Raw genomic sequence first — 26,124 nt, 5'->3', positions numbered from 1 at the left:
ATTGGGCGTTGATAAATCAACCGTTTGCATGCGTCTAAAAGCGATGGGAATGATCCAAAAGCAAGGACATTGGGTCCCGTACGAGTTGAAGCTGCGCGACGTCGAACGGCGACTTTTTACGTGCGAATTGCTGATCGAGCGACAAAATCGGAAGGGTTTTTTGCATCGGGTGGTGACTGGCGACGAAAAATGGATCCACTACGATAACCCAAAACGCAAAAAATCATGGGGTTTGCCCGGCCACGCATCAACGTCGACGGCCAAGCAGAATATTCACGGCAAGAAAATCATGCTCTGCATTTGGTGGGATCAGGTCGGCGTCGTATATTTTGAGCTGCTCCAACCGGGCGAAACAATCACGGGGGATCGTTACCGACTGCAATTGATGCGTTTAAGCCGGGCATTGAAAGAAAAACGGCCGGAAACGGTAAAAAGGCACGACAAGGTTATTTTGCAACATGACAACGCTCGGCCGCATGTTGCTCAACCTGTCAAAAAATACCTTGGAACGCTTGGCTGGGAAGTGTTACCCCTTCCGCCGTATAGTCCAGACATAGCTCCCTCCAATTATCATTTGTTCCGGCATATGAGTCTCGATTTGGCGGACCAGCGGTTCTCCTCGTACGAGGCTACCAAAACATGGGTTGAGTCATGGATAGCCAAGCAGCGGCCAGAATTTTGGAGAAACGGCATCCGGAAATTGCCCGAAAGATGGGCGAAAGTTGTAGCTAGCGATGGCCAATACTTCGAATAAAATATTTTGTACCGTTTTTTCACAATAAAGCCCCAAATCTTCGAAAAAAAACCTTTAAAACTAATTCAACCTCCAATAATTTTAGTAAGTTTTCCAAAATGATGTCCCACATTTTAAAACTAAAAACATTAACACTAATAGTTATTAAATAATGAACAAATAATAATATGATCGATACGTATAATAAATGAAACGCATGCCATATTTGAAATGGCATATAATCGCGATTAATTATGTTGATGAAAGACCGCATACGAAGATTTTTCGCACTAGCGCTTATGGGAATTTTCTGCTTACCGACGTCCAAGGCATATTGACGTATTGGCATATTACATATATACATAAGTAATACAGACGATTGTATTCACTTTTTTTAGATAAAGAGGCATAACTTCATTTAATACACCACATATTATTTTTATTGCCAAAATAGCAACACAGAAATACCCTTCATGCGCAACGAAACTAATCAGTTATTCCTAAGCACATTGACACTACTAAAAAATAGTACGATTTAATTGATCTTGCGCAGGCGAAGCGGGACGCAATTAACAAAAAAAAAGCAAACATAACGGTACTTTTCCTGTTAAAGAAGATAGTCATTACAAAAAACTTCTTGGCTAGTTAGAAATGTGTACTGAGAGATAATTTATGGGAAAATCGATATACTGCTAGCACGTGAAAAGAGCTGGCAAAAATTACACCTCATTCATACAGGGCAATTTATATGTATTACGCTTCAACAAGTTGGGGACGAGTTGAGAATCATAAATTGGAAAAAAATTATTGAAAATAAAATATTATGGTAAACTCATGGACAAAGAAATATTTGAATAGTTATTATAAGTTTTCGCCAAAACCCAGCGGAATTTGCTGCAACAAGTAAAGCAAGTTCTATCTTCAAAAGCAGCAACAACAACTTACAATATTATGTTACTGCTATTCGAGAATTTCGACAAAAATAAGGAAACTAAATATATAGTCAAGTGTGTGGAAATGAAAAGAATATTTGCAAATAAAACATTATGAGATCTGCTCATAAAATCTGTCTACTCATTATTAGTGTCATAGATTGTTCGTAAAAACCCAGCAGAGCTCAATATGAAGAGTTGGTAGCAAAACTAAAAAAGCATGTGTATTCTAAGAAAGACATTTTTCTAGCTCAATTCATTAGAAGAACCCAAGATAACACAATCCGCGAACAGCTCATTCTGGCAGAATATTTAAGAAAATTGTTTGGGAAAAACACTATCTTTAGAAGCATTCAACATATGTACATAGATAGCCGTGAACTCAATGCAAAATTACAAAGTGCTATAAATGATGTCAACAAAGTACTCGCAGGTATAAATCGTAGTAGAAGGCCGCGGATACATTCAATAATAATCAAAATTAAACTTGAGGCAAATAGGTATCGGAAACTTATGCATACGAAGCGGAAGAGAGAATCACAAAACAAAGGAATGTCACGTAAAGCGGCATAACCTCATATGTAAGTCATGTGGAAAAAAGGGGCATGTTCTGTTCGACAAGTATGCCTAAAGTTTAATGAATACTTCAAGCAACAATTACTCATGTTATATGCATTAAAAACGATAATTTCAAGAATGATGTTGGTATTACATAATGAAGTAATGCATTCAGCTTAGAATTCCACTGTATTTAGTGCACTACCCCCATTTCTGCCGAAATTACTTTTAGGAAACACTTCAAGTATTACGAAAATATTTTTACGTGAGAAAATTTTTACAGAAAATTCGCGCCACGCTGCTGCGTATGTTTGGAACCAATAATGCCAGAAACCGGTGAAGAAGAAACTGTACGTGTCGTAGCGTTAGATCGCAGTTTTCACTTCGGATGTTATAAATGTGAAGTATGGTTTCATATCCACACTTGAAGAGTAATTTTTACTAAGTACACCCTTATCGTATTTCTTTCAGGACTGTGGTTTGTTGTTATCGTCAGAAGCCGAGGGTCGTGGATGCTATCCTCTGGACGGACATGTACTCTGTAAAAGTTGTAATGCAAAACGTGTGCAAATGCTAACAAGTCGCATGGCAACAGAGTTATAAACAAACTTATTACTGTGACATATTATGAATATTATGTATAATTTCTACACTCGTATGTAAAATTAAAATAAATAAAAGTTCGTTTGGTTTGCTGACTTTTTAAAACCACATACCGTATTTATTTATTTAAAAGTTTTCGTCTCCTGCTTGTTAATATGTTCTTTTTCACTCTGGTGCCTCCTGAACGAACGCTGTAGGCACCTAGAAAATCACCTTCATAATCTGAACTTTCTTTTCCCTCTCAGCGCTTCAGCGCTTGAAGATCCTCGACTACACTTAGAGCCAATTCAGCCGTTAAAAGAGATGCATTAATATTTACACTACAATGAAACCGAAACACGTTCAACAAGAGCAACGTCTCACCAGTTACCACCTACATAATTTACTTTCGATTGCATTTCCGATAAGAACATTGCAGTCAAAGTGTTCTATCGGATGCGCCATTGTTTGTTTGTTTGTTTGTTTGTTTGTTAACAGTAATAGTAGACCCGCCAGTGTCAGGCATATCACCGATCGTCTTCGTCTAGCTCATCTAGGGGTAGGCCCAGGAAACATGCTGTTTCGACGGGATGGGTCCAGAGGGAGATGTTAGATGAGTCGGTTTTAAGGGGCATGTGAAAAGGTGGTTAGTGTCGTGCGGGGTGCCTTCACATGCCGGACATATGTTTGATACGTCGGGGTCGATTCTGGATAGGTAGGAGTTTAACCTGCTACAATATCCAGAACGTAATTGTGCCAGTGTTACACGTGTCTCACGAGGAAGCTGGAGCTCTTCATCTGCTGTAGGTGGTGGTTGGACTCCGATTACGGCATTCACAGGGCGGAAGCGTAAGAAGATGGCGACGGTCTCCCGGTGAATGTCGTTTATTGACGTCTAAACACTGTCAGGTCCAGTAGATTGCGGTAGGGTCCAGTATCCCAACCGCAATCGGGTGCGCCATCTTTGATGTCAGTATGTAAACGCTGAATTACTTTGTCATTTACAAACCGATCGACTTCAACATACATGTTTTCGATACGTTTCAGTACAATTTCAACCATTAATCGCTTTACATCGAAACAACGCGAAATCGACACTATAAAACCCGAAGTGCTTGACAAGGTGATGACAAACGCAGAAAAAAAATCGCAGTTTTTGATTGCTAATAAAGGTGGCCACTTGATTGATATTGTATTCAAAAAATAGTTTTAATAAATTGTAAATAACCAAACCAAATAAAAATACCTCACTTATACAAATCAGTTGTTTTCTTTTTCAATGTTATTCAATGTTTTCATCCCGACATAAAAGATGGCGCACCCTGTACAACCATAAATACCAAGAGTGGGATCGAGACTCCATTGACCTCTCCCAGAAATTCCCACAATATCCTACAGCATTTCTCCTAAATTTCAAATACTTAATGTATTTAAAGTAGAAGTAAGAGGCAAAATGTATTTAGTACTAAGGTTCTTTATTTTTTAATATTATTATAGGTATATATTATATTTTATATTATCAAAAATGAAATTCTAGCTGTGGAATGAAAATTCTGGCTTCTTGCAGTTAACCTGCTCATACACCTGTGTTCACTATAATAGCAGCGCGACATGTCGCAATGATTTGGCTATTTATTTAATTTTTGTTTTCTACAAAAATATAGTTTATGTTATAACAAAAACCATGTAACTCAATGTTGCAAACTTTGGAGAAAACTTTAAAAAATTAAACATGTGTTAAAGTGTTAAAAATTATTCCACTGCCTGTCTATCCGTGCTTTCATGTCCGCAGCGATGTCATTGTATACCGTATCTAAGGGTTTCAATATGTCGTTTTCTTGTTCGAATTGTATGTAAACAGCGCTTTTTGCAATCTCATCTACAATTTAGTTTTCGGCAATGCCCTTGTGTCCGCGTACCCAATAGATGTATAATCGTCTGTCTGTGGCTAGTCTTTCTATGGCTTCCCTGGTCCTAAGAACGGTTTTAGATGAAATTTCATTAATGCCTCTGTAATGCAGAATGCACCAAGACTTTGAATACTTTCCATAGGCGTTTTGTGTGTCGTTTTTCTCAATGCAGTCCACCACACTAGACCACCATAAATATTGGCTTTACTACAGCTGAGTAGCACCAATACATTATTGAAGGAGATAGACCCCATGTAACTCCCACCATTCTTTTACATGCATATAGTGCGTTATTAGTGTCTCCTCTCCACTATATGGTGCATCCATGATAGTTTGCTATCCAAAATTACTCCAAGGTAATTTGCGTGGTATTTAACAGCCAGTTTTGCGGCGTTTAGCTTCGGGGGGGTGCAAATTCGGGATCTTGTACCTTCTAATAAAAAGTACCATATCCGTTTTATCGGCGTTTACCCCCAAGCCTGTCTGAGTTGCCCATTGATGCACTGTAGCGAGTGTATTATTCATTATGTCGTTCACGGTATCTAGGTATTTGCCTGTTACTACTATGGCTAGGTCGATGATATGATGATATGAGGATGGTTCCATGTGTTGAGGTCCACGCAAGTGGGGAAAGTTACTGATCGCCATTCACTTGGGAATGGCCAGGACGATTCTTCTGCATATGGTTCAAGCAGCTCATAACGACCGGGATTAGCCCACGTATCCTCTGGGTAGCTTCCGAACACCCGTTCGGGAGTGAGCTAACGTGAGAAGGCGAAACATTCCAGGATAGCTGGTTGTGTGTTGGGTTTGGGACCCGCCACTTAAAAATCCCTCCCAATGAAAAGCTTAAAAAAGCCTCGGATGAGACCTCCCTATACTGATGACGACCACTGCAAACGAAATAAGGATTATGATTTGAGGGCATGCACCTGGAATGTCCGGCCCCTCAATGGGGAAGGTGCCACTGCCCGGCTGGTTGATGTCCTCGTGAGAGTAAAGGCTGACATCTCTGCCATTCAAGAGATGCGATGGACGGGACAAGGCAAGAAAAGCGCAGGATCTTGTGACGTCTACTACAGCTGCCATGTAAAGGAGCGCAAATTCGGTGTTGGATTTGTTGTGGGAGAGAGACTTCGTCGCCAAGTACTGTTGTTCACTCCGGTGGACGAGCGTCTCGCAACAATCCGCATCAAAGCCCGTTTTCAACATATCGCTAATTTGCGCCCACGCCCCAACGGAAGAGAAGGACGATGCGACTAAAGATTCCTTCTATGAGCGCTTGGAACGTTCCTATGAGCGCTGCCCCCACCACAACATAAAAATCGTGCCTGGCGACTTCAACGCCAGGGTGGGCAGGAGGGAATTTTTGGTCCCACAGTCGGAAAATTCAGCCTGCACAACGAAACATCCGGTAACGGACAGCGGCTGATCGACTTCGCCGGGGCCCGAAACATGGTAGTCTGTAGCACCCGATTCCAGCATAAGAAGATTCACCAAGCCACCTGGCTGTCTCCTGATTGAAAAACGCGAAACCACATCGATCATGTTGTGATAGATGGAAGACACGCTACTAGTGTATTAGATGTACGTACGATCCGAGGACCCAACATCGACTCGGATCATTATCTTGTTGCAGCCAAACTGCGCACACGCCTCTGCGCAGCAAAAAACGTGCCCTACCTACGCATAGAATGTTCGACATAGAAAAACTGCAATCACAATACACAGCCAGAAGATTCGCCACTCGACTCTCACTCCTGCTCTCAGAGACCACTGCCCAACAAACCGGCATGCACGAACAATGGAGCAACATTTCTCGTTCTCTACGTACCGCCGCCGAAGAAGAAATCGGATTCCGGCGAGCCCGAAAAAACAATTGGTACGACGAGGAATGTCATGCTGCCGCAGAAAGAAAGGATGCCGCCTATAAAGCCACGCTGCGATCGGGCGCAAGGCGAGCCATGTGGGACCGCTACAGAGAGCTGAAAAAGGGAGAGAGACGTATTATCCGACAGAAGAAACGAGAGACCGAAATACGTTAGTGCGAGGAGCTTGAGATGCTGGCCAATAGGAACGCCCGAAAATTCTACCAGAAAGCTCGGCGGCTTACAGAAGGTTTTAAGACCGGGGCGTTTTCCTGTAAGAACAAAGTCGGCGAACTGGTGACTGACGTACAGAACAATCTTAACTTATGGAGGGAACACTTCTCGAACCTATTAAACAGTGACAGCTGCGCATGTCACCGAGAATGTGAAGATCCCGATACCCCAATCGTTGACGATGGAATTGTCGTTCCGCTACCCGATCATGACGAGGTGAGAATAGCGATAATGCGGCTAAAGAACAACAAAGCTGCGGGTGCCGACGGACTGCCGGCTGAGCTATTCAAACATGGCGGCGAGGATCTGGTAAGGTGCATGCATCAGCTCCTATGCAAAATATGGTCGAATGAAAGCATGCCTGCCGATTGGAATTTAGTTGTGCTCTGCCCAATCCATAAGAAGGGCGATCCTGCAATTTGTGCCAATTACCGCGGGATTAGTCTTCTAAATATCGCCTATAAAGTTCTAGCGAGCGTATTGTGTGAAAGGCTGAAGCCCACCGTCAACCAACTGATTGGACCTTATCAGTGTGGCTTCAGACCTGGAAAGTCTACCATCGACCAAATATTCACAATACGCCAAATCTTGGAAAAGACCCATGAAAGGAGAATCGACACACACCATCTTTTCGTCGACTTCAAAGCTACTTTCGACAGTACGGAAAGGAGTTACCTGTATGCCGCGATGTCTGAATTTGGTATCCCCGCAGAACTAATACGGCTATGTAAGATGACGTTGCTCAACACCAGCAGCGCCGTCAGAATTGGGAAAGACCTCTCCAAGCCGTTTGATACCAAACGAGGTTTCAGACAGGGTGACTCGCTGTCGTGTGACTTCTTTAAGCTGATGTTGGAGAGCATCGTACGAGCCGCAGAACTTAATCGCTCAGGCACAATATTTTATAAGCGTACAATTGCTGGCGTATGCCGCTGATATTGACATCATCGGCCTTCACAACCGCGCTGTTAGTTCTGCCTTCTCCAAACTGGATAAAGAGGAAAAGCGAATGGGTCTGGTGGTGAACGAGGACAAAACGAAGTATCTCCTGTCTTCAAACAAACAGTCGGCGCCCTCACGTATCGGCACCCACGGCACTGTTGGCAGTTATAATTTTCGGGTTGTAAAAGACTTTGTTTATTTAGGAACCAGCATTAACACCGATAACAATGTCAGCCTTGAAATCCAACGTAGAATCTCTCTTACCAACAAGTGCTACTTTGGACTAAGTAGGCAATTGAGCAGTAAAGTCCTCTCTCGACGAACAAAACTAACACTCTACAAGACTCTCATCATGCCCGTCCTAACGTATGGCGCAGAAGCGTGGACGATGACAACATCCGATGAAGCGACGCTTGGAGTGTTCGAGAGAAAGATTCTGCGCAAGATTTTTGGACCTTTGCACGTTGGCAGCGGCGAATATCGCAGACGATGGAACGATGAGCTGTATGAGCTTTACGACGACATAGACATAGCGCAGCGAATAAAGATCCAGCGGCTACGTTGGCTGGGTCATGTCGTCCGAATGGATACAAACGCTCCGGCTTTGAAAGTATTCGATGCGGTACCAGCTGGTGGTAGCAGAGGAAGAGGAAGACCTCCTCTGCGTTGGAACGATCAGGTGGAGAAGGACTTGGCTTCACTTGGTGTGTCCAACTGACGCCGGTTAGCACGAGAAAGAAACGAGTGGCGCGCTTTGTTAAACTCGGCCAAAATCGCGTAAGCGGTTATAGCGCCAATTAAGAAGAAGAAGAAGATCTAAATGAATGGCAAAGAAATATATACATAAATATCTATGGGTGGTTGCATTAGTTTTAAAGGTGACACACAGATGGCGCTATTTATCACTTTATCACGTTGGCAATACTGAATATATATTCATGACAAAGCCTCATCCCTAGGCTTTGTTTATCAGTATCTGTCATTTCGCTGAAGTATAAACAACGCGGTGTTTTCGTGCTCCGAGTATGTCAACTTTCGTGCCGTCGAAACGCAATTTGCGGGAAGCTTTGCTTTTCTGCTTCAATTTGAGAAAAAATACAGCCCAAGCCCGTGAATTGCTGCAGGAGGCCTACCCAGACCATACTCCGTCGATTTCAACATGTGAGTACTGGTTTCGACGATTCAAAAGTGGTGATTTTCACACCGAAGACAAGGAGCGTCTTGGCCAGCCCAAAAAGTTCGAGGACGCGGAATTGGGGGAATTGGTAAACGAGGACTCGTGCCAAACCCAAGAAGAGCTTGCTGAATCATTGGGCGTTGATAAATCAACCGTTTGCAAGCGTCTAAAAGCGATGGGAATGATCCAAAAGCAAGGACATTGGGTCCCGTACGAGTTGAAGCTGCGCGACGTCGAACGGCGACTTTTTACGTGCGAATTGCTGATCGAGCGACAAAATCGGAAGGGTTTTTTGCATCGGGTGGTGACTGGCGACGAAAAATGGATCCACTACGATAACCCAAAACGCAAAAAATCATGGGGTTTGCCCGGCCACGCATCAACGTCGACGGCCAAGCAGAATATTCACGGCAAGAAAATCATGCTCTGCATTTGGTGGGATCAGGTCGGCGTCGTATATTTTGAGCTGCTCCAACCGGGCGAAACAATCACGGGGGATCGTTACCGACTGCAATTGATGCGTTTAAGCCGGGCATTGAAAGAAAAACGGCCGGAAACGGTAAAAAGGCACGACAAGGTTATTTTGCAACATGACAACGCTCGGCCGCATGTTGCTCAACCTGTCAAAAAATACCTTGGAACGCTTGGCTGGGAAGTGTTACCCCTTCCGCCGTATAGTCCAGACATAGCTCCCTCCAATTATCATTTGTTCCGGCATATGAGTCTCGATTTGGCGGACCAGCGGTTCTCCTCGTACGAGGCTACCAAAACATGGGTTGAGTCATGGATAGCCAAGCAGCGGCCAGAATTTTGGAGAAACGGCATCCGGAAATTGCCCGAAAGATGGGCGAAAGTTGTAGCTAGCGATGGCCAATACTTCGAATAAAATATTTTGTACCGTTTTTTCACAATAAAGCCCCAAATCTTCGAAAAAAACCTTTAAAACTAATTCAACCTCCAATAATTTTAGTAAGTTTTCCAAAATGATGTCCCACATTTTAAAACTAAAAACATTAACACTAATAGTTATTAAATAATGAACAAATAATAATATGATCGATACGTATAATAAATGAAACGCATGCCATATTTGAAATGGCATATAATCGCGATTAATTATGTTGATGAAAGACCGCATACGAAGATTTTTCGCACTAGCGCTTATGGGAATTTTCTGCTTACCGACGTCCAAGGCATATTGACGTATTGGCATATTACATATATACATAAGTAATACAGACGATTGTATTCACTTTTTTTAGATAAAGAGGCATAACTTCATTTAATACACCACATATTATTTTTATTGCCAAAATAGCAACACAGAAATACCCTTCATGCGCAACGAAACTAATCAGTTATTCCTAAGCACATTGACACTACTAAAAAATAGTACGATTTAATTGATCTTGCGCAGGCGAAGCGGGACGCAATTAACAAAAAAAAAGCAAACATAACGGTACTTTTCCTGTTAAAGAAGATAGTCATTACAAAAAACTTCTTGGCTAGTTAGAAATGTGTACTGAGAGATAATTTATGGGAAAATCGATATACTGCTAGCACGTGAAAAGAGCTGGCAAAAATTACACCTCATTCATACAGGGCAATTTATATGTATTACGCTTCAACAAGTTGGGGACGAGTTGAGAATCATAAATTGGAAAAAAATTATTGAAAATAAAATATTATGGTAAACTCATGGACAAAGAAATATTTGAATAGTTATTATAAGTTTTCGCCAAAACCCAGCGGAATTTGCTGCAACAAGTAAAGCAAGTTCTATCTTCAAAAGCAGCAACAACAACTTACAATATTATGTTACTGCTATTCGAGAATTTCGACAAAAATAAGGAAACTAAATATATAGTCAAGTGTGTGGAAATGAAAAGAATATTTGCAAATAAAACATTATGAGATCTGCTCATAAAATCTGTCTACTCATTATTAGTGTCATAGATTGTTCGTAAAAACCCAGCAGAGCTCAATATGAAGAGTTGGTAGCAAAACTAAAAAAGCATGTGTATTCTAAGAAAGACATTTTTCTAGCTCAATTCATTAGAAGAACCCAAGATAACACAATCCGCGAACAGCTCATTCTGGCAGAATATTTAAGAAAATTGTTTGGGAAAAACACTATCTTTAGAAGCATTCAACATATGTACATAGATAGCCGTGAACTCAATGCAAAATTACAAAGTACTATAAATGATGTCAACAAAGTACTCGCAGGTATAAATCGTAGTAGAAGGCCGCGGATACATTCAATAATAATCAAAATTAAACTTGAGGCAAATAGGTATCGGAAACTTATGCATACGAAGCGGAAGAGAGAATCACAAAACAAAGGAATGTCACGTAAAGCGGCATAACCTCATATGTAAGTCATGTGGAAAAAAGGGGCATGTTCTGTTCGACAAGTATGCCTAAAGTTTAATGAATACTTCAAGCAACAATTACTCATGTTATATGCATTAAAAACGATAATTTCAAGAATGATGTTGGTATTACATAATGAAGTAATGCATTCAGCTTAGAATTCCACTGTATTTAGTGCACTACCCCCATTTCTGCCGAAATTACTTTTAGGAAACACTTCAAGTATTACGAAAATATTTTTACGTGAGAAAATTTTTACAGAAAATTCGCGCCACGCTGCTGCGTATGTTTGGAACCAATAATGCCAGAAACCGGTGAAGAAGAAACTGTACGTGTCGTAGCGTTAGATCGCAGTTTTCACTTCGGATGTTATAAATGTGAAGTATGGTTTCATATCCACACTTGAAGAGTAATTTTTACTAAGTACACCCTTATCGTATTTCTTTCAGGACTGTGGTTTGTTGTTATCGTCAGAAGCCGAGGGTCGTGGATGCTATCCTCTGGACGGACATGTACTCTGTAAAAGTTGTAATGCAAAACGTGTGCAAATGCTAACAAGTCGCATGGCAACAGAGTTATAAACAAACTTATTACTGTGACATATTATGAATATTATGTATAATTTCTACACTCGTATGTAAAATTAAAATAAATAAAAGTTCGTTTGGTTTGCTGACTTTTTAAAACCACATACCGTATTTATTTATTTAAAAGTTTTCGTCTCCTGCTTGTTAATATGTTCTTTTTCACTCTGGTGCCTCCTGAACGAACGCTGTAGGCACCTAGAAAATCACCTTCATAATCTGAACTTCCTTTTCCCTCTCAGCGCTTCAGCGCTTGAAGATCCTCGACTACACTTAGAGCCAATTCAGCCGTTAAAAGAGATGCATTAATATTTACACTACAATGAAACCGAAACACGTTCAACAAGAGCAACGTCTCACCAGTTACCACCTACATAATTTACTTTCGATTGCATTTCCGATAAGAACATTGCAGTCAAAGTGTTCTATCGGATGCGCCATTGTTTGTTTGTTTGTTAACAGTAATAGTAGACCCGCCAGTGTCAGGCATATCACCGATCGTCTTCGTCTAGCTCATCTAGGGGTAGGCCCAGGAAACATGCTGTTTCGACGGGATGGGTCCAGAGGGAGATGTTAGATGAGTCGGTTTTAAGGGGCATGTGAAAAGGTGGTTAGTGTCGTGCGGGGTGCCTTCACATGCCGGACATATGTTTGATACGTCGGGGTCGATTCTGGATAGGTAGGAGTTTAACCTGCTACAATATCCAGAACGTAATTGTGCCAGTGTTACACGTGTCTCACGAGGAAGCTGGAGCTCTTCATCTGCTGTAGGTGGTGGTTGGACTCCGATTACGGCATTCACAGGGCGGAAGCGTAAGAAGATGGCGACGGTCTCCCGGTGAATGTCGTTTATTGACGTCTAAACACTGTCAGGTCCAGTAGATTGCGGTAGGGTCCAGTATCCCAACCGCAATCGGGTGCGCCATCTTTGATGTCAGTATGTAAACGCTGAATTACTTTGTCATTTACAAACCGATCGACTTCAACATACATGTTTTCGATACGTTTCAGTACAATTTCAACCATTAATCGCTTTACATCGAAACAACGCGAAATCGACACTATAAAACCCGAAGTGCTTGACAAGGTGATGACAAACGCAGAAAAAAAATCGCAGTTTTTGATTGCTAATAAAGGTGGCCACTTGATTGATATTGTATTCAAAAAATAGTTTTAATAAATTGTAAATAACCAAACCAAATAAAAATACCTCACTTATACAAATCAGTTGTTTTCTTTTTCAATGTTATTCAATGTTTTCATCCCGACATAAAAGATGGCGCACCCTGTACAACCATAAATACCAAGAGTGGGATCGAGACTCCATTGACCTCACCCAGAAATTCCCACAATATCCTACAGCATTTCTCCTAAATTTCAAATACTTAATGTATTTAAAGTAGAAGTAAGAGGCAAAATGTATTTAGTACTAAGGTTCTTTATTTTTTAATATTATTATAGGTATATATTATATTTTATATTATCAAAAATGAAATTCTAGCTGTGGAATGAAAATTCTGGCTTCTTGCAGTTAACCTGCTCATACACCTGTGTTCACTATAATAGCAGCGCGACATGTCGCAATGATTTGGCTATTTATTTAATTTTTGTTTTCTACAAAAATATAGTTTATGTTATAACAAAAACCATGTAACTCAATGTTGCAAACTTTGGAGAAAACTTTAAAAAATTAAACATGTGTTAAAGTGTTAAAAATTATTCCACTTCCTGTCTATCCGTGCTTTCATGTCCGCAGCGATGTCATTGTATACCGTATCTAATTGTTTCAATATGTCGTTTTCTTGTTCGAATTGTATGTAAACAGCGCTTTTTGCAATCTCATCTACAATTTAGTTTTCGGCAATGCCCTTGTGTCCGCGTACCCAATAGATGTATAATCGTCTGTCTGTGGCTAGTCTTTCTATGGCTTCCCTGGTCCTAAGAACGGTTTTAGATGAAATTTCATTAATGCCTCTGTAATGCAGAATGCACCAAGACTTTGAATACTTTCCATAGGCGTTTTGTGTGTCGTTTTTCTCAATGCAGTCCACCACACTAGACCACCATAAATATTGGCTTTACTACAGCTGAGTAGCACCAATACATTATTGAAGGAGATAGACCCCATGTAACTCCCACCATTCTTTTACATGCATATAGTGCGTTATTAGTGTCTCCTCTCCACTATATGGTGCATCCATGATAGTTTGCTATCCAAAATTACTCCAAGGTAATTTGCGTGGTATTTAACAGCCAGTTTTGCGGCGTTTAGCTTCGGGGGGATGCAAATTCGGGATCTTGTACCTTCTAATAAAAAGTACCATATCCGTTTTATCGGCGTTTACCCCCAAGCCTGTCTGAGTTGCCCATTGATGCACTGTAGCGAGTGTATTATTCATTATGTCGTTCACGGTATCTAGGTATTTGCCTGTTACTACTATGGCTAGGTCGATGATATGATGATATGAGGATGGTTCCATGTGTTGAGGTCCACGCAAGTGGGGAAAGTTACTGATCGCCATTCACTTGGGAATGGCCAGGACGATTCTTCTGCATATGGTTCAAGCAGCTCACAACGACCGGGATTAGCCCACGTATCCTCTGGGTAGCTTCCGAACACCCGTTCGGGAGTGAGCTAACGTGAGAAGGCGAAACATTCCAGGATAGCTGGTTGTGTGTTGGGTTTGGGACCCGCCACTTAAAAATCCCTCCCAATGAAAAGCTTAAAAAAGCCTCGGATGAGACCTCCCTATACTGATGACGACCACTGCAAACGAAATAAGGATTATGATTTGAGGGCATGCACCTGGAATGTCCGGCCCCTCAATGGGGAAGGTGCCACTGCCCGGCTGGTTGATGTCCTCGTGAGAGTAAAGGCTGACATCTCTGCCATTCAAGAGATGCGATGGACGGGACAAGGCAAGAAAAGCGCAGGACCTTGTGACGTCTACTACAGCTTCCATGTAAAGGAGCGCAAATTCGGGGTTGGATTTGTTGTGGGAGAGAGACTTCGTCGCCAAGTACTGTTGTTCACTCCGGTGGACGAGCGTCTCGCAACAATCCGCATCAAAGCCCGTTTTCAACATATCGCTAATTTGCGCCCACGCCCCAACGGAAGAGAAGGACGATGCGACTAAAGATTCCTTCTATGAGCGCTTGGAACGTTCCTATGAGCGCTGCCCCCACCACAACATAAAAATCGTGCCTGGCGACTTCAACGCCAGGGTGGGCAGGAGGGAATTTTTGGTCCCACAGTCGGAAAATTCAGCCTGCACAACGAAACATCCGGTAACGGACAGCGGCTGATCGACTTCGCCGGGGCCCGAAACATGGTAGTCTGTAGCACCCGATTCCAGCATAAGAAGATTCACCAAGCCACCTGGCTGTCTCCTGATCGAAAAACGCGAAACCACATCGATCATGTTGTGATAGATGGAAGACACGCTACTAGTGTATTAGATGTACGTACGATCCGAGGACCCAACATCGACTCGGATCATTATCTTGTTGCAGCCAAACTGCGCACACGCCTCTGCGCAGCAAAAAACGTGCCCTACCTACGCATAGAATGTTCGACATAGAAAAACTGCAATCACAATACACAGCCAGAAGATTCGCCACTCGACTCTCACTCCTGCTCTCAGAGACCACTGCCCAACAAACCGGCATGCACGAACAATGGAGCAACATTTCTCGTTCTCTACGTACCGCCGCCGAAGAAGAAATCGGATTCCGGCGAGCCCGAAAAAACAATTGGTACGACGAGGAATGTCATGCTGCCGCAGAAAGAAAGGATGCCGCCTATAAAGCCACGCTGCGATCGGGCGCAAGGCGAGCCATGTGGGACCGCTACAGAGAGCTGAAAAAGGGAGAGAGACGTATTATCCGACAGAAGAAACGAGAGACCGAAATACGTTAGTGCGAGGAGCTTGAGATGCTGGCCAATAGGAACGCCCGAAAATTCTACCAGAAAGCTCGGCGGCTTACAGAAGGTTTTAAGACCGGGGCGTTTTCCTGTAAGAACAAAGTCGGCGAACTGGTGACTGACGTACAGAACAATCTTAACTTATGGAGGGAACACTTCTCGAACCTATTAAACAGTGACAGCTGCGCATGTCACCGAGAATGTGAAGATCCCGATACCCCAATCGTTGACGATGGAATTGTCGTTCCGCTACCCGATCATGACGAGGTGAGAATAGCGATAATGCGGCTAAAGAACAACAAAGCTGCGGGTGCCGACGGACTGCCGGCTGAGCTATTCAAACATGGCGGCGAGGATCTGGTAAGGTGCATGCATCAGCTCCTATGCAAAATATGGTCGAATGAATGCATGCCTGCCGATTGGAATTTAGTTGTGCTCTGCCCAATCCATAAGAAGGGCGATCCTGCAATTTGTGCCAATTACCGCGGGATTAGTCTTCTAAATATCGCCTATAAAGTTCTAGCGAGCGTATTGTGTGAAAGGCTGAAGCCCACCGTCAACCAACTGATTGGACCTTATCAGTGTGGCTTCAGACCTGGAAAGTCTACCATCGACCAAATATTCACAATACGCCAAATCTTGGAAAAGACCCATGAAAGGAGAATCGACACACACCATCTTTTCGTCGACTTCAAAGCTACTTTCGACAGTACGGAAAGGAGTTACCTGTATGCCGCGATGTCTGAATTTGGTATCCCCGCAGAACTAATACGGCTATGTAAGATGACGTTGCTCAACACCAGCAGCGCCGTCAGAATTGGGAAAGACCTCTCCAAGCCGTTTGATACCAAACGAGGTTTCAGACAGGGTGACTCGCTGTCGTGTGACTTCTTTAAGCTGATGTTGGAGAGCATCGTACGAGCCGCAGAACTTAATCGCTCAGGCACAATATTTTATAAGCGTACAATTGCTGGCGTATGCCGCTGATATTGACATCATCGGCCTTCACAACCGCGCTGTTAGTTCTGCCTTCTCCAAACTGGATAAAGAGGAAAAGCGAATGGGTCTGGTGGTGAACGAGGACAAAACGAAGTATCTCCTGTCTTCAAACAAACAGTCGGCGCCCTCACGTATCGGCACCCACGGCACTGTTGGCAGTTATAATTTTCGGGTTGTAAAAGACTTTGTTTATTTAGGAACCAGCATTAACACCGATAACAATGTCAGCCTTGAAATCCAACGTAGAATCTCTCTTACCAACAAGTGCTACTTTGGACTAAGTAGGCAATTGAGCAGTAAAGTCCTCTCTCGACGAACAAAACTAACACTCTACAAGACTCTCATCATGCCCGTCCTAACGTATGGCGCAGAAGCGTGGACGATGACAACATCCGATGAAGCGACGCTTGGAGTGTTCGAGAGAAAGATTCTGCGCAAGATTTTTGGACCTTTGCACGTTGGCAGCGGCGAATATCGCAGACGATGGAACGATGAGCTGTATGAGCTTTACGACGACATAGACACAGCGCTGCGAATAAAGATCCAGCGGCTACGTTGGCTGGGTCATGTCGTCCGAATGGATACAAACGCTCCGGCTTTGAAAGTATTCGATGCGGTACCAGCTGGTGGTAGCAGAGGAAGAGGAAGACCTCCTCTGCGTTGGAACGATCAGGTGGAGAAGGACTTGGCTTCACTTGGTGTGTCCAACTGACGCCGGTTAGCACGAGAAAGAAACGAGTGGCGCGCTTTGTTAAATTCGGCCAAAATCGCGTAAGCGGTTATAGCGCCAATTAAGAAGAAGAAGAAGATCTAAATGAATGGCAAAGAAATATATACATAAATATCTATGGGTGGTTGCATTAGTTTTAAAGGTGACACACAGATGGCGCTATTTATCACTTTATCGCGTTGGCAATACTGAATATATATTCATGACAAAGCCTCATCCCTAGGCTTTGTTTATCAGTATCTGTCATTTCGCTGAAGTATAAACAACGCAGTGTTTTCGTGCTCCGAGTATGTCAACTTTCGTGCCGTCGAAACGCAATTTGCGGGAAGCTTTGCTTTTCTGCTTCAATTTGAGAAAAAATACAGCCCAAGCCCGTGAATTGCTGCAGGAGGCCTACCCAGACCATACTCCGTCGATTTCAACATGTGAGTACTGGTTTCGACGATTCAAAAGTGGTGATTTTCACACCGAAGACAAGGAGCGTCTTGGCCAGCCCAAAAAGTTCGAGGACGCGGAATTGGGGGAATTGGTAAACGAGGACTCGTGCCAAACCCAAGAAGAGCTTGCTGAATCATTGGGCGTTGATAAATCAACCGTTTGCAAGCGTCTAAAAGCGATGGGAATGATCCAAAAGCAAGGACATTGGGTCCCGTACGAGTTGAAGCTGCGCGACGTCGAACGGCGACTTTTTACGTGCGAATTGCTGATCGAGCGACAAAATCGGAAGGGTTTTTTGCATCGGGTGGTGACTGGCGACGAAAAATGGATCCACTACGATAACCCAAAACGCAAAAAATCATGGGGTTTGCCCGGCCACGCATCAACGTCGACGGCCAAGCAGAATATTCACGGCAAGAAAATCATGCTCTGCATTTGGTGGGATCAGGTCGGCGTCGTATATTTTGAGCTGCTCCAACCGGGCGAAACAATCACGGGGGATCGTTACCGACTGCAATTGATGCGTTTAAGCCGGGCATTGAAAGAAAAACGGCCGGAAACGGTAAAAAGGCACGACAAGGTTATTTTGCAACATGACAACGCTCGGCCGCATGTTGCTCAACCTGTCAAAAAATACCTTGGAACGCTTGGCTGGGAAGTGTTACCCCTTCCGCCGTATAGTCCAGACATAGCTCCCTCCAATTATCATTTGTTCCGGCATATGAGTCTCGATTTGGCGGACCAGCGGTTCTCCTCGTACGAGGCTACCAAAACATGGGTTGAGTCATGGATAGCCAAGCAGCGGCCAGAATTTTGGAGAAACGGCATCCGGAAATTGCCCGAAAGATGGGCGAAAGTTGTAGCTAGCGATGGCCAATACTTCGAATAAAATATTTTGTACCGTTTTTTCACAATAAAGCCCCAAATCTTCGAAAAAAACCTTTAAAACTAATTCAACCTCCAATAATTTTAGTAAGTTTTCCAAAATGATGTCCCACATTTTAAAACTAAAAACATTAACACTAATAGTTATTAAATAATGAACAAATAATAATATGATCGATACGTATAATAAATGAAACGCATGCCATATTTGAAATGGCATATAATCGCGATTAATTATGTTGATGAAAGACCGCATACGAAGATTTTTCGCACTAGCGCTTATGGGAATTTTCTGCTTACCGACGTCCAAGGCATATTGACGTATTGGCATATTACATATATACATAAGTAATACAGACGATTGTATTCACTTTTTTTAGATAAAGAGGCATAACTTCATTTAATACACCACATATTATTTTTATTGCCAAAATAGCAACACAGAAATACCCTTCATGCGCAACGAAACTAATCAGTTATTCCTAAGCACATTGACACTACTAAAAAATAGTACGATTTAATTGATCTTGCGCAGGCGAAGCGGGACGCAATTAACAAAAAAAAAGCAAACATAACGGTACTTTTCCTGTTAAAGAAGATAGTCATTACAAAAAACTTCTTGGCTAGTTAGAAATGTGTACTGAGAGATAATTTATGGGAAAATCGATATACTGCTAGCACGTGAAAAGAGCTGGCAAAAATTACACCTCATTCATACAGGGCAATTTATATGTATTACGCTTCAACAAGTTGGGGACGAGTTGAGAATCATAAATTGGAAAAAAATTATTGAAAATAAAATATTATGGTAAACTCATGGACAAAGAAATATTTGAATAGTTATTATAAGTTTTCGCCAAAACCCAGCGGAATTTGCTGCAACAAGTAAAGCAAGTTCTATCTTCAAAAGCAGCAACAACAACTTACAATATTATGTTACTGCTATTCGAGAATTTCGACAAAAATAAGGAAACTAAATATATAGTCAAGTGTGTGGAAATGAAAAGAATATTTGCAAATAAAACATTATGAGATCTGCTCATAAAATCTGTCTACTCATTATTAGTGTCATAGATTGTTCGTAAAAACCCAGCAGAGCTCAATATGAAGAGTTGGTAGCAAAACTAAAAAAGCATGTGTATTCTAAGAAAGACATTTTTCTAGCTCAATTCATTAGAAGAACCCAAGATAACACAATCCGCGAACAGCTCATTCTGGCAGAATATTTAAGAAAATTGTTTGGGAAAAACACTTTCTTTAGAAGCATTCAACATATGTACATAGATAGCCGTGAACTCAATGCAAAATTACAAAGTGCTATAAATGATGTCAACAAAGTACTCGCAGGTATAAATCGTAGTAGAAGGCCGCGGATACATTCAATAATAATCAAAATTAAACTTGAGGCAAATAGGTATCGGAAACTTATGCATACGAAGCGGAAGAGAGAATCACAAAACAAAGGAATGTCACGTAAAGCGGCATAACCTCATATGTAAGTCATGTGGAAAAAAGGGGCATGTTCTGTTCGACAAGTATGCCTAAAGTTTAATGAATACTTCAAGCAACAATTACTCATGTTATATGCATTAAAAACGATAATTTCAAGAATGATGTTGGTATTACATAATGAAGTAATGCATTCAGCTTAGAATTCCACTGTATTTAGTGCACTACCCCCATTTCTGCCGAAATTACTTTTAGGAAACACTTCAAGTATTACGAAAATATTTTTACGTGAGAAAATTTTTACAGAAAATTCGCGCCACGCTGCTGCGTATGTTTGGAACCAATAATGCCAGAAACCGGTGAAGAAGAAACTGTACGTGTCGTAGCGTTAGATCGCAGTTTTCACTTCGGATGTTATAAATGTGAAGTATGGTTTCATATCCACACTTGAAGAGTAATTTTTACTAAGTACACCCTTATCGTATTTCTTTCAGGACTGTGGTTTGTTGTTATCGTCAGAAGCCGAGGGTCGTGGATGCTATCCTCTGGACGGACATGTACTCTGTAAAAGTTGTAATGCAAAACGTGTGCAAATGCTAACAAGTCGCATGGCAACAGAGTTATAAACAAACTTATTACTGTGACATATTATGAATATTATGTATAATTTCTACACTCGTATGTAAAATTAAAATAAATAAAAGTTCGTTTGGTTTGCTGACTTTTTAAAACCACATACCGTATTTATTTATTTAAAAGTTTTCGTCTCCTGCTTGTTAATATGTTCTTTTTCACTCTGGTGCCTCCTGAACGAACGCTGTAGGCACCTAGAAAATCACCTTCATAATCTGAACTTCCTTTTCCCTCTCAGCGCTTCAGCGCTTGAAGATCCTCGACTACACTTAGAGCCAATTCAGCCGTTAAAAGAGATGCATTAATATTTACACTACAATGAAACCGAAACACGTTCAACAAGAGCAACGTCTCACCAGTTACCACCTACATAATTTACTTTCGATTGCATTTCCGATAAGAACATTGCAGTCAAAGTGTTCTATCGGATGCGCCATTGTTTGTTTGTTTGTTAACAGTAATAGTAGACCCGCCAGTGTCAGGCATATCACCGATCGTCTTCGTCTAGCTCATCTAGGGGTAGGCCCAGGAAACATGCTGTTTCGACGGGATGGGTCCAGAGGGAGATGTTAGATGAGTCGGTTTTAAGGGGCATGTGAAAAGGTGGTTAGTGTCGTGCGGGGTGCCTTCACATGCCGGACATATGTTTGATACGTCGGGGTCGATTCTGGATAGGTAGGAGTTTAACCTGCTACAATATCCAGAACGTAATTGTGCCAGTGTTACACGTGTCTCACGAGGAAGCTGGAGCTCTTCATCTGCTGTAGGTGGTGGTTGGACTCCGATTACGGCATTCACAGGGCGGAAGCGTAAGAAGATGGCGACGGTCTCCCGGTGAATGTCGTTTATTGACGTCTAAACACTGTCAGGTCCAGTAGATTGCGGTAGGGTCCAGTATCCCAACCGCAATCGGGTGCGCCATCTTTGATGTCAGTATGTAAACGCTGAATTACTTTGTCATTTACAAACCGATCGACTTCAACATACATGTTTTCGATACGTTTCAGTACAATTTCAACCATTAATCGCTTTACATCGAAACAACGCGTGATCGACTTCGCCGGGGCCCGAAACATGGTAGTCTGTAGCACCCGATTCCAGCATAAGAAGATTCACCAAGCCACCTGGCTGTCTCCTGATCGAAAAACGCGAAACCACATCGATCATGTTGTGATAGATGGAAGACACGCTACTAGTGTATTAGATGTACGTACGATCCGAGGACCCAACATCGACTCGGATCATTATCTTGTTGCAGCCAAACTGCGCACACGCCTCTGCGCAGCAAAAAACGTGCCCTACCTACGCATAGAATGTTCGACATAGAAAAACTGCAATCACAATACACAGCCAGAAGATTCGCCACTCGACTCTCACTCCTGCTCTCAGAGACCACTGCCCAACAAACCGGCATGCACGAACAATGGAGCAACATTTCTCGTTCTCTACGTACCGCCGCCGAAGAAGAAATCGGATTCCGGCGAGCCCGAAAAAACAATTGGTACGACGAGGAATGTCATGCTGCCGCAGAAAGAAAGGATGCCGCCTATAAAGCCACGCTGCGATCGGGCGCAAGGCGAGCCATGTGGGACCGCTACAGAGAGCTGAAAAAGGGAGAGAGACGTATTATCCGACAGAAGAAACGAGAGACCGAAATACGTTAGTGCGAGGAGCTTGAGATGCTGGCCAATAGGAACGCCCGAAAATTCTACCAGAAAGCTCGGCGGCTTACAGAAGGTTTTAAGACCGGGGCGTTTTCCTGTAAGAACAAAGTCGGCGAACTGGTGACTGACGTACAGAACAATCTTAACTTATGGAGGGAACACTTCTCGAACCTATTAAACAGTGACAGCTGCGCATGTCACCGAGAATGTGAAGATCCCGATACCCCAATCGTTGACGATGGAATTGTCGTTCCGCTACCCGATCATGACGAGGTGAGAATAGCGATAATGCGGCTAAAGAACAACAAAGCTGCGGGTGCCGACGGACTGCCGGCTGAGCTATTCAAACATGGCGGCGAGGATCTGGTAAGGTGCATGCATCAGCTCCTATGCAAAATATGGTCGAATGAAAGCATGCCTGCCGATTGGAATTTAGTTGTGCTCTGCCCAATCCATAAGAAGGGCGATCCTGCAATTTGTGCCAATTACCGCGGGATTAGTCTTCTAAATATCGCCTATAAAGTTCTAGCGAGCGTATTGTGTGAAAGGCTGAAGCCCACCGTCAACCAACTGATTGGACCTTATCAGTGTGGCTTCAGACCTGGAAAGTCTACCATCGACCAAATATTCACAATACGCCAAATCTTGGAAAAGACCCATGAAAGGAGAATCGACACACACCATCTTTTCGTCGACTTCAAAGCTACTTTCGACAGTACGGAAAGGAGTTACCTGTATGCCGCGATGTCTGAATTTGGTATCCCCGCAGAACTAATACGGCTTTGTAAGATGACGTTGCTCAACACCAGCAGCGCCGTCAGAATTGGGAAAGACCTCTCCAAGCCGTTTGATACCAAACGAGGTTTCAGACAGGGTGACTCGCTGTCGTGTGACTTCTTTAAGCTGATGTTGGAGAGCATCGTACGAGCCGCAGAACTTAATCGCTCAGGCACAATATTTTATAAGCGTACAATTGCTGGCGTATGCCGCTGATATTGACATCATCGGCCTTCACAACCGCGCTGTTAGTTCTGCCTTCTCCAAACTGGATAAAGAGGAAAAGCGAATGGGTCTGGTGGTGAACGAGGACAAAACGAAGTATCTCCTGTCTTCAAACAAACAGTCGGCGCCCTCACGTATCGGCACCCACGGCACTGTTGGCAGTTATAATTTTCGGGTTGTAAAAGACTTTGTTTATTTAGGAACCAGCATTAACACCGATAACAATGTCAGCCTTGAAATCCAACGTAGAATCTCTCTTACCAACAAGTCCTACTTTGGACTAAGTAGGCAATTGAGCAGTAAAGTCCTCTCTCGACGAACAAAACTAACACTCTACAAGACTCTCATCATGCCCGTCCTAACGTATGGCGCAGAAGCGTGGACGATGACAACATCCGATGAAGCGACGCTTGGAGTGTTCGAGAGAAAGATTCTGCGCAAGATTTTTGGACCTTTGCACGTTGGCAGCGGCGAATATCGCAGACGATGGAACGATGAGCTGTATGAGCTTTACGACGACATAGACATAGCGCAGCGAATAAAGATCCAGCGGCTACGTTGGCTGGGTCATGTCGTCCGAATGGATACAAACGCTCCGGCTTTGAAAGTATTCGATGCGGTACCAGCTGGTGGTAGCAGAGGAAGAGGAAGACCTCCTCTGCGTTGGAACGATCAGGTGGAGAAGGACTTGGCTTCACTTGGTGTGTCCAACTGACGCCGGTTAGCACGAGAAAGAAACGAGTGGCGCGCTTTGTTAAACTCGGCCAAAATCGCGTAAGCGGTTATAGCGCCAATTAAGAAGAAGAAGAAGATCTAAATGAATGGCAAAGAAATATATACATAAATATCTATGGGTGGTTGCATTAGTTTTAAAGGTGACACACAGATGGCGCTATTTATCACTTTATCGCGTTGGCAATACTGAATATATATTCATGACAAAGCCTCATCCCTAGGCTTTGTTTATCAGTATCTGTCATTTCGCTGAAGTATAAACAACGCAGTGTTTTCGTGCTCCGAGTATGTCAACTTTCGTGCCGTCGAAACGCAATTTGCGGGAAGCTTTGCTTTTCTGCTTCAATTTGAGAAAAAATACAGCCCAAGCCCGTGAATTGCTGCAGGAGGCCTACCCAGACCATACTCCGTCGATTTCAACATGTGAGTACTGGTTTCGACGATTCAAAAGTGGTGATTTTCACACCGAAGACAAGGAGCGTCTTGGCCAGCCCAAAAAGTTCGAGGACGCGGAATTGGGGGAATTGGTAAACGAGGACTCGTGCCAAACCCAAGAAGAGCTTGCTGAATCATTGGGCGTTGATAAATCAACCGTTTGCAAGCGTCTAAAAGCGATGGGAATGATCCAAAAGCAAGGACATTGGGTCCCGTACGAGTTGAAGCTGCGCGACGTCGAACGGCGACTTTTTACGTGCGAATTGCTGATCGAACGACAAAATCGGAAGGGTTTTTTGCATCGGGTGGTGACTGGCGACGAAAAATGGATCCACTACGATAACCCAAAACGCAAAAAATCATGGGGTTTGCCCGGCCACGCATCAACGTCGACGGCCAAGCAGAATATTCACGGCAAGAAAATCATGCTCTGCATTTGGTGGGATCAGGTCGGCGTCGTATATTTTGAGCTGCTCCAACCGGGCGAAACAATCACGGGGGATCGTTACCGACTGCAATTGATGCGTTTAAGCCGGGCATTGAAAGAAAAACGGCCGGAAACGGTAAAAAGGCACGACAAGGTTATTTTGCAACATGACAACGCTCGGCCGCATGTTGCTCAACCTGTCAAAAAATACCTTGGAACGCTTGGCTGGGAAGTGTTACCCCTTCCGCCGTATAGTCCAGACATAGCTCCCTCCAATTATCATTTGTTCCGGCATATGAGTCTCGATTTGGCGGACCAGCGGTTCTCCTCGTACGAGGCTACCAAAACATGGGTTGAGTCATGGATAGCCAAGCAGCGGCCAGAATTTTGGAGAAACGGCATCCGGAAATTGCCCGAAAGATGGGCGAAAGTTGTAGCTAGCGATGGCCAATACTTCGAATAAAATATTTTGTACCGTTTTTTCACAATAAAGCCCCAAATCTTCGAAAAAAACCTTTAAAACTAATTCAACCTCCAATAATTTTAGTAAGTTTTCCAAAATGATGTCCCACATTTTAAAACTAAAAACATTAACACTAATAGTTATTAAATAATGAACAAATAATAATATGATCGATACGTATAATAAATGAAACGCATGCCATATTTGAAATGGCATATAATCGCGATTAATTATGTTGATGAAAGACCGCATACGAAGATTTTTCGCACTAGCGCTTATGGGAATTTTCTGCTTACCGAAGTCCAAGGCATATTGACGTATTGGCATATTACATATATACATAAGTAATACAGACGATTGTATTCACTTTTTTTAGATAAAGAGGCATAACTTCATTTAATACACCACATATTATTTTTATTGCCAAAATAGCAACACAGAAA

At 42.8% G+C, this 26,124-nt stretch overlaps 1 protein-coding gene and 2 long non-coding RNA genes across 9 annotated transcripts; all 3 read left to right on the top strand.

The window, feature by feature from the left end:
* The first annotated feature begins 1 nt into the window (after nt 1).
* Nucleotides 2–2,934, top strand: LOC128869461 (uncharacterized). Of its 3 annotated transcripts, none has more exons than XR_008455294.1 (3): nt 254–2,246; nt 2,507–2,627; nt 2,695–2,934. It is a non-coding gene; the product is annotated as an uncharacterized LOC128869461 (long non-coding RNA). The 3 variants fall into 3 exon arrangements; XR_008455295.1 differs by having other exon boundaries at nt 255–1,559; XR_008455293.1 differs by having other exon boundaries at nt 2–2,627.
* Nucleotides 2,935–9,229: 6,295 nt separating this feature from the next.
* Nucleotides 9,230–12,001, top strand: LOC128869456 (uncharacterized). 3 transcript variants are annotated; one of them, XR_008455288.1, is made up of 3 exons: nt 9,349–11,313; nt 11,574–11,694; nt 11,762–12,001. It is a non-coding gene; the product is annotated as an uncharacterized LOC128869456 (long non-coding RNA). The 3 variants fall into 3 exon arrangements; XR_008455289.1 differs by having other exon boundaries at nt 9,350–10,626; XR_008455287.1 differs by having other exon boundaries at nt 9,230–11,694.
* Nucleotides 12,002–18,404: 6,403 nt separating this feature from the next.
* LOC128869455 (thyroid receptor-interacting protein 6-like) lies at nt 18,405–21,056 on the top strand. Of its 3 annotated transcripts, none has more exons than XR_008455286.1 (3): nt 18,405–19,681; nt 20,629–20,749; nt 20,817–21,056. XR_008455286.1 is itself a non-coding variant. In XM_054112005.1 (3 exons), the coding sequence occupies exons 2-3, from the start codon at nt 20,669–20,671 to the stop codon at nt 20,946–20,948; spliced, it is 213 nt and encodes a 70-aa protein (XP_053967980.1). In that variant the 5' UTR covers nt 20,154–20,368; nt 20,629–20,668; the 3' UTR covers nt 20,949–21,056. The 3 variants fall into 3 exon arrangements, 2 of the variants coding, with proteins under 2 accessions (XP_053967980.1, XP_053967978.1); XM_054112005.1 differs by lacking the exon at nt 18,405–19,681 and adding an exon at nt 20,154–20,368; XM_054112003.1 differs by lacking the exon at nt 18,405–19,681 and having other exon boundaries at nt 20,155–20,749.
* Nucleotides 21,057–26,124: the final 5,068 nt, after the last annotated feature.

This window comes from Anastrepha ludens, chromosome X (genome assembly GCF_028408465.1).
Source record: "Anastrepha ludens isolate Willacy chromosome X, idAnaLude1.1, whole genome shotgun sequence".
NCBI classification, from domain to species: Eukaryota; Metazoa; Arthropoda; class Insecta; order Diptera; family Tephritidae; genus Anastrepha; species Anastrepha ludens.
The sequence above is the reverse complement of the archived record's forward strand: the minus strand, read 5'-3'. Positions and strand labels throughout refer to the sequence as shown.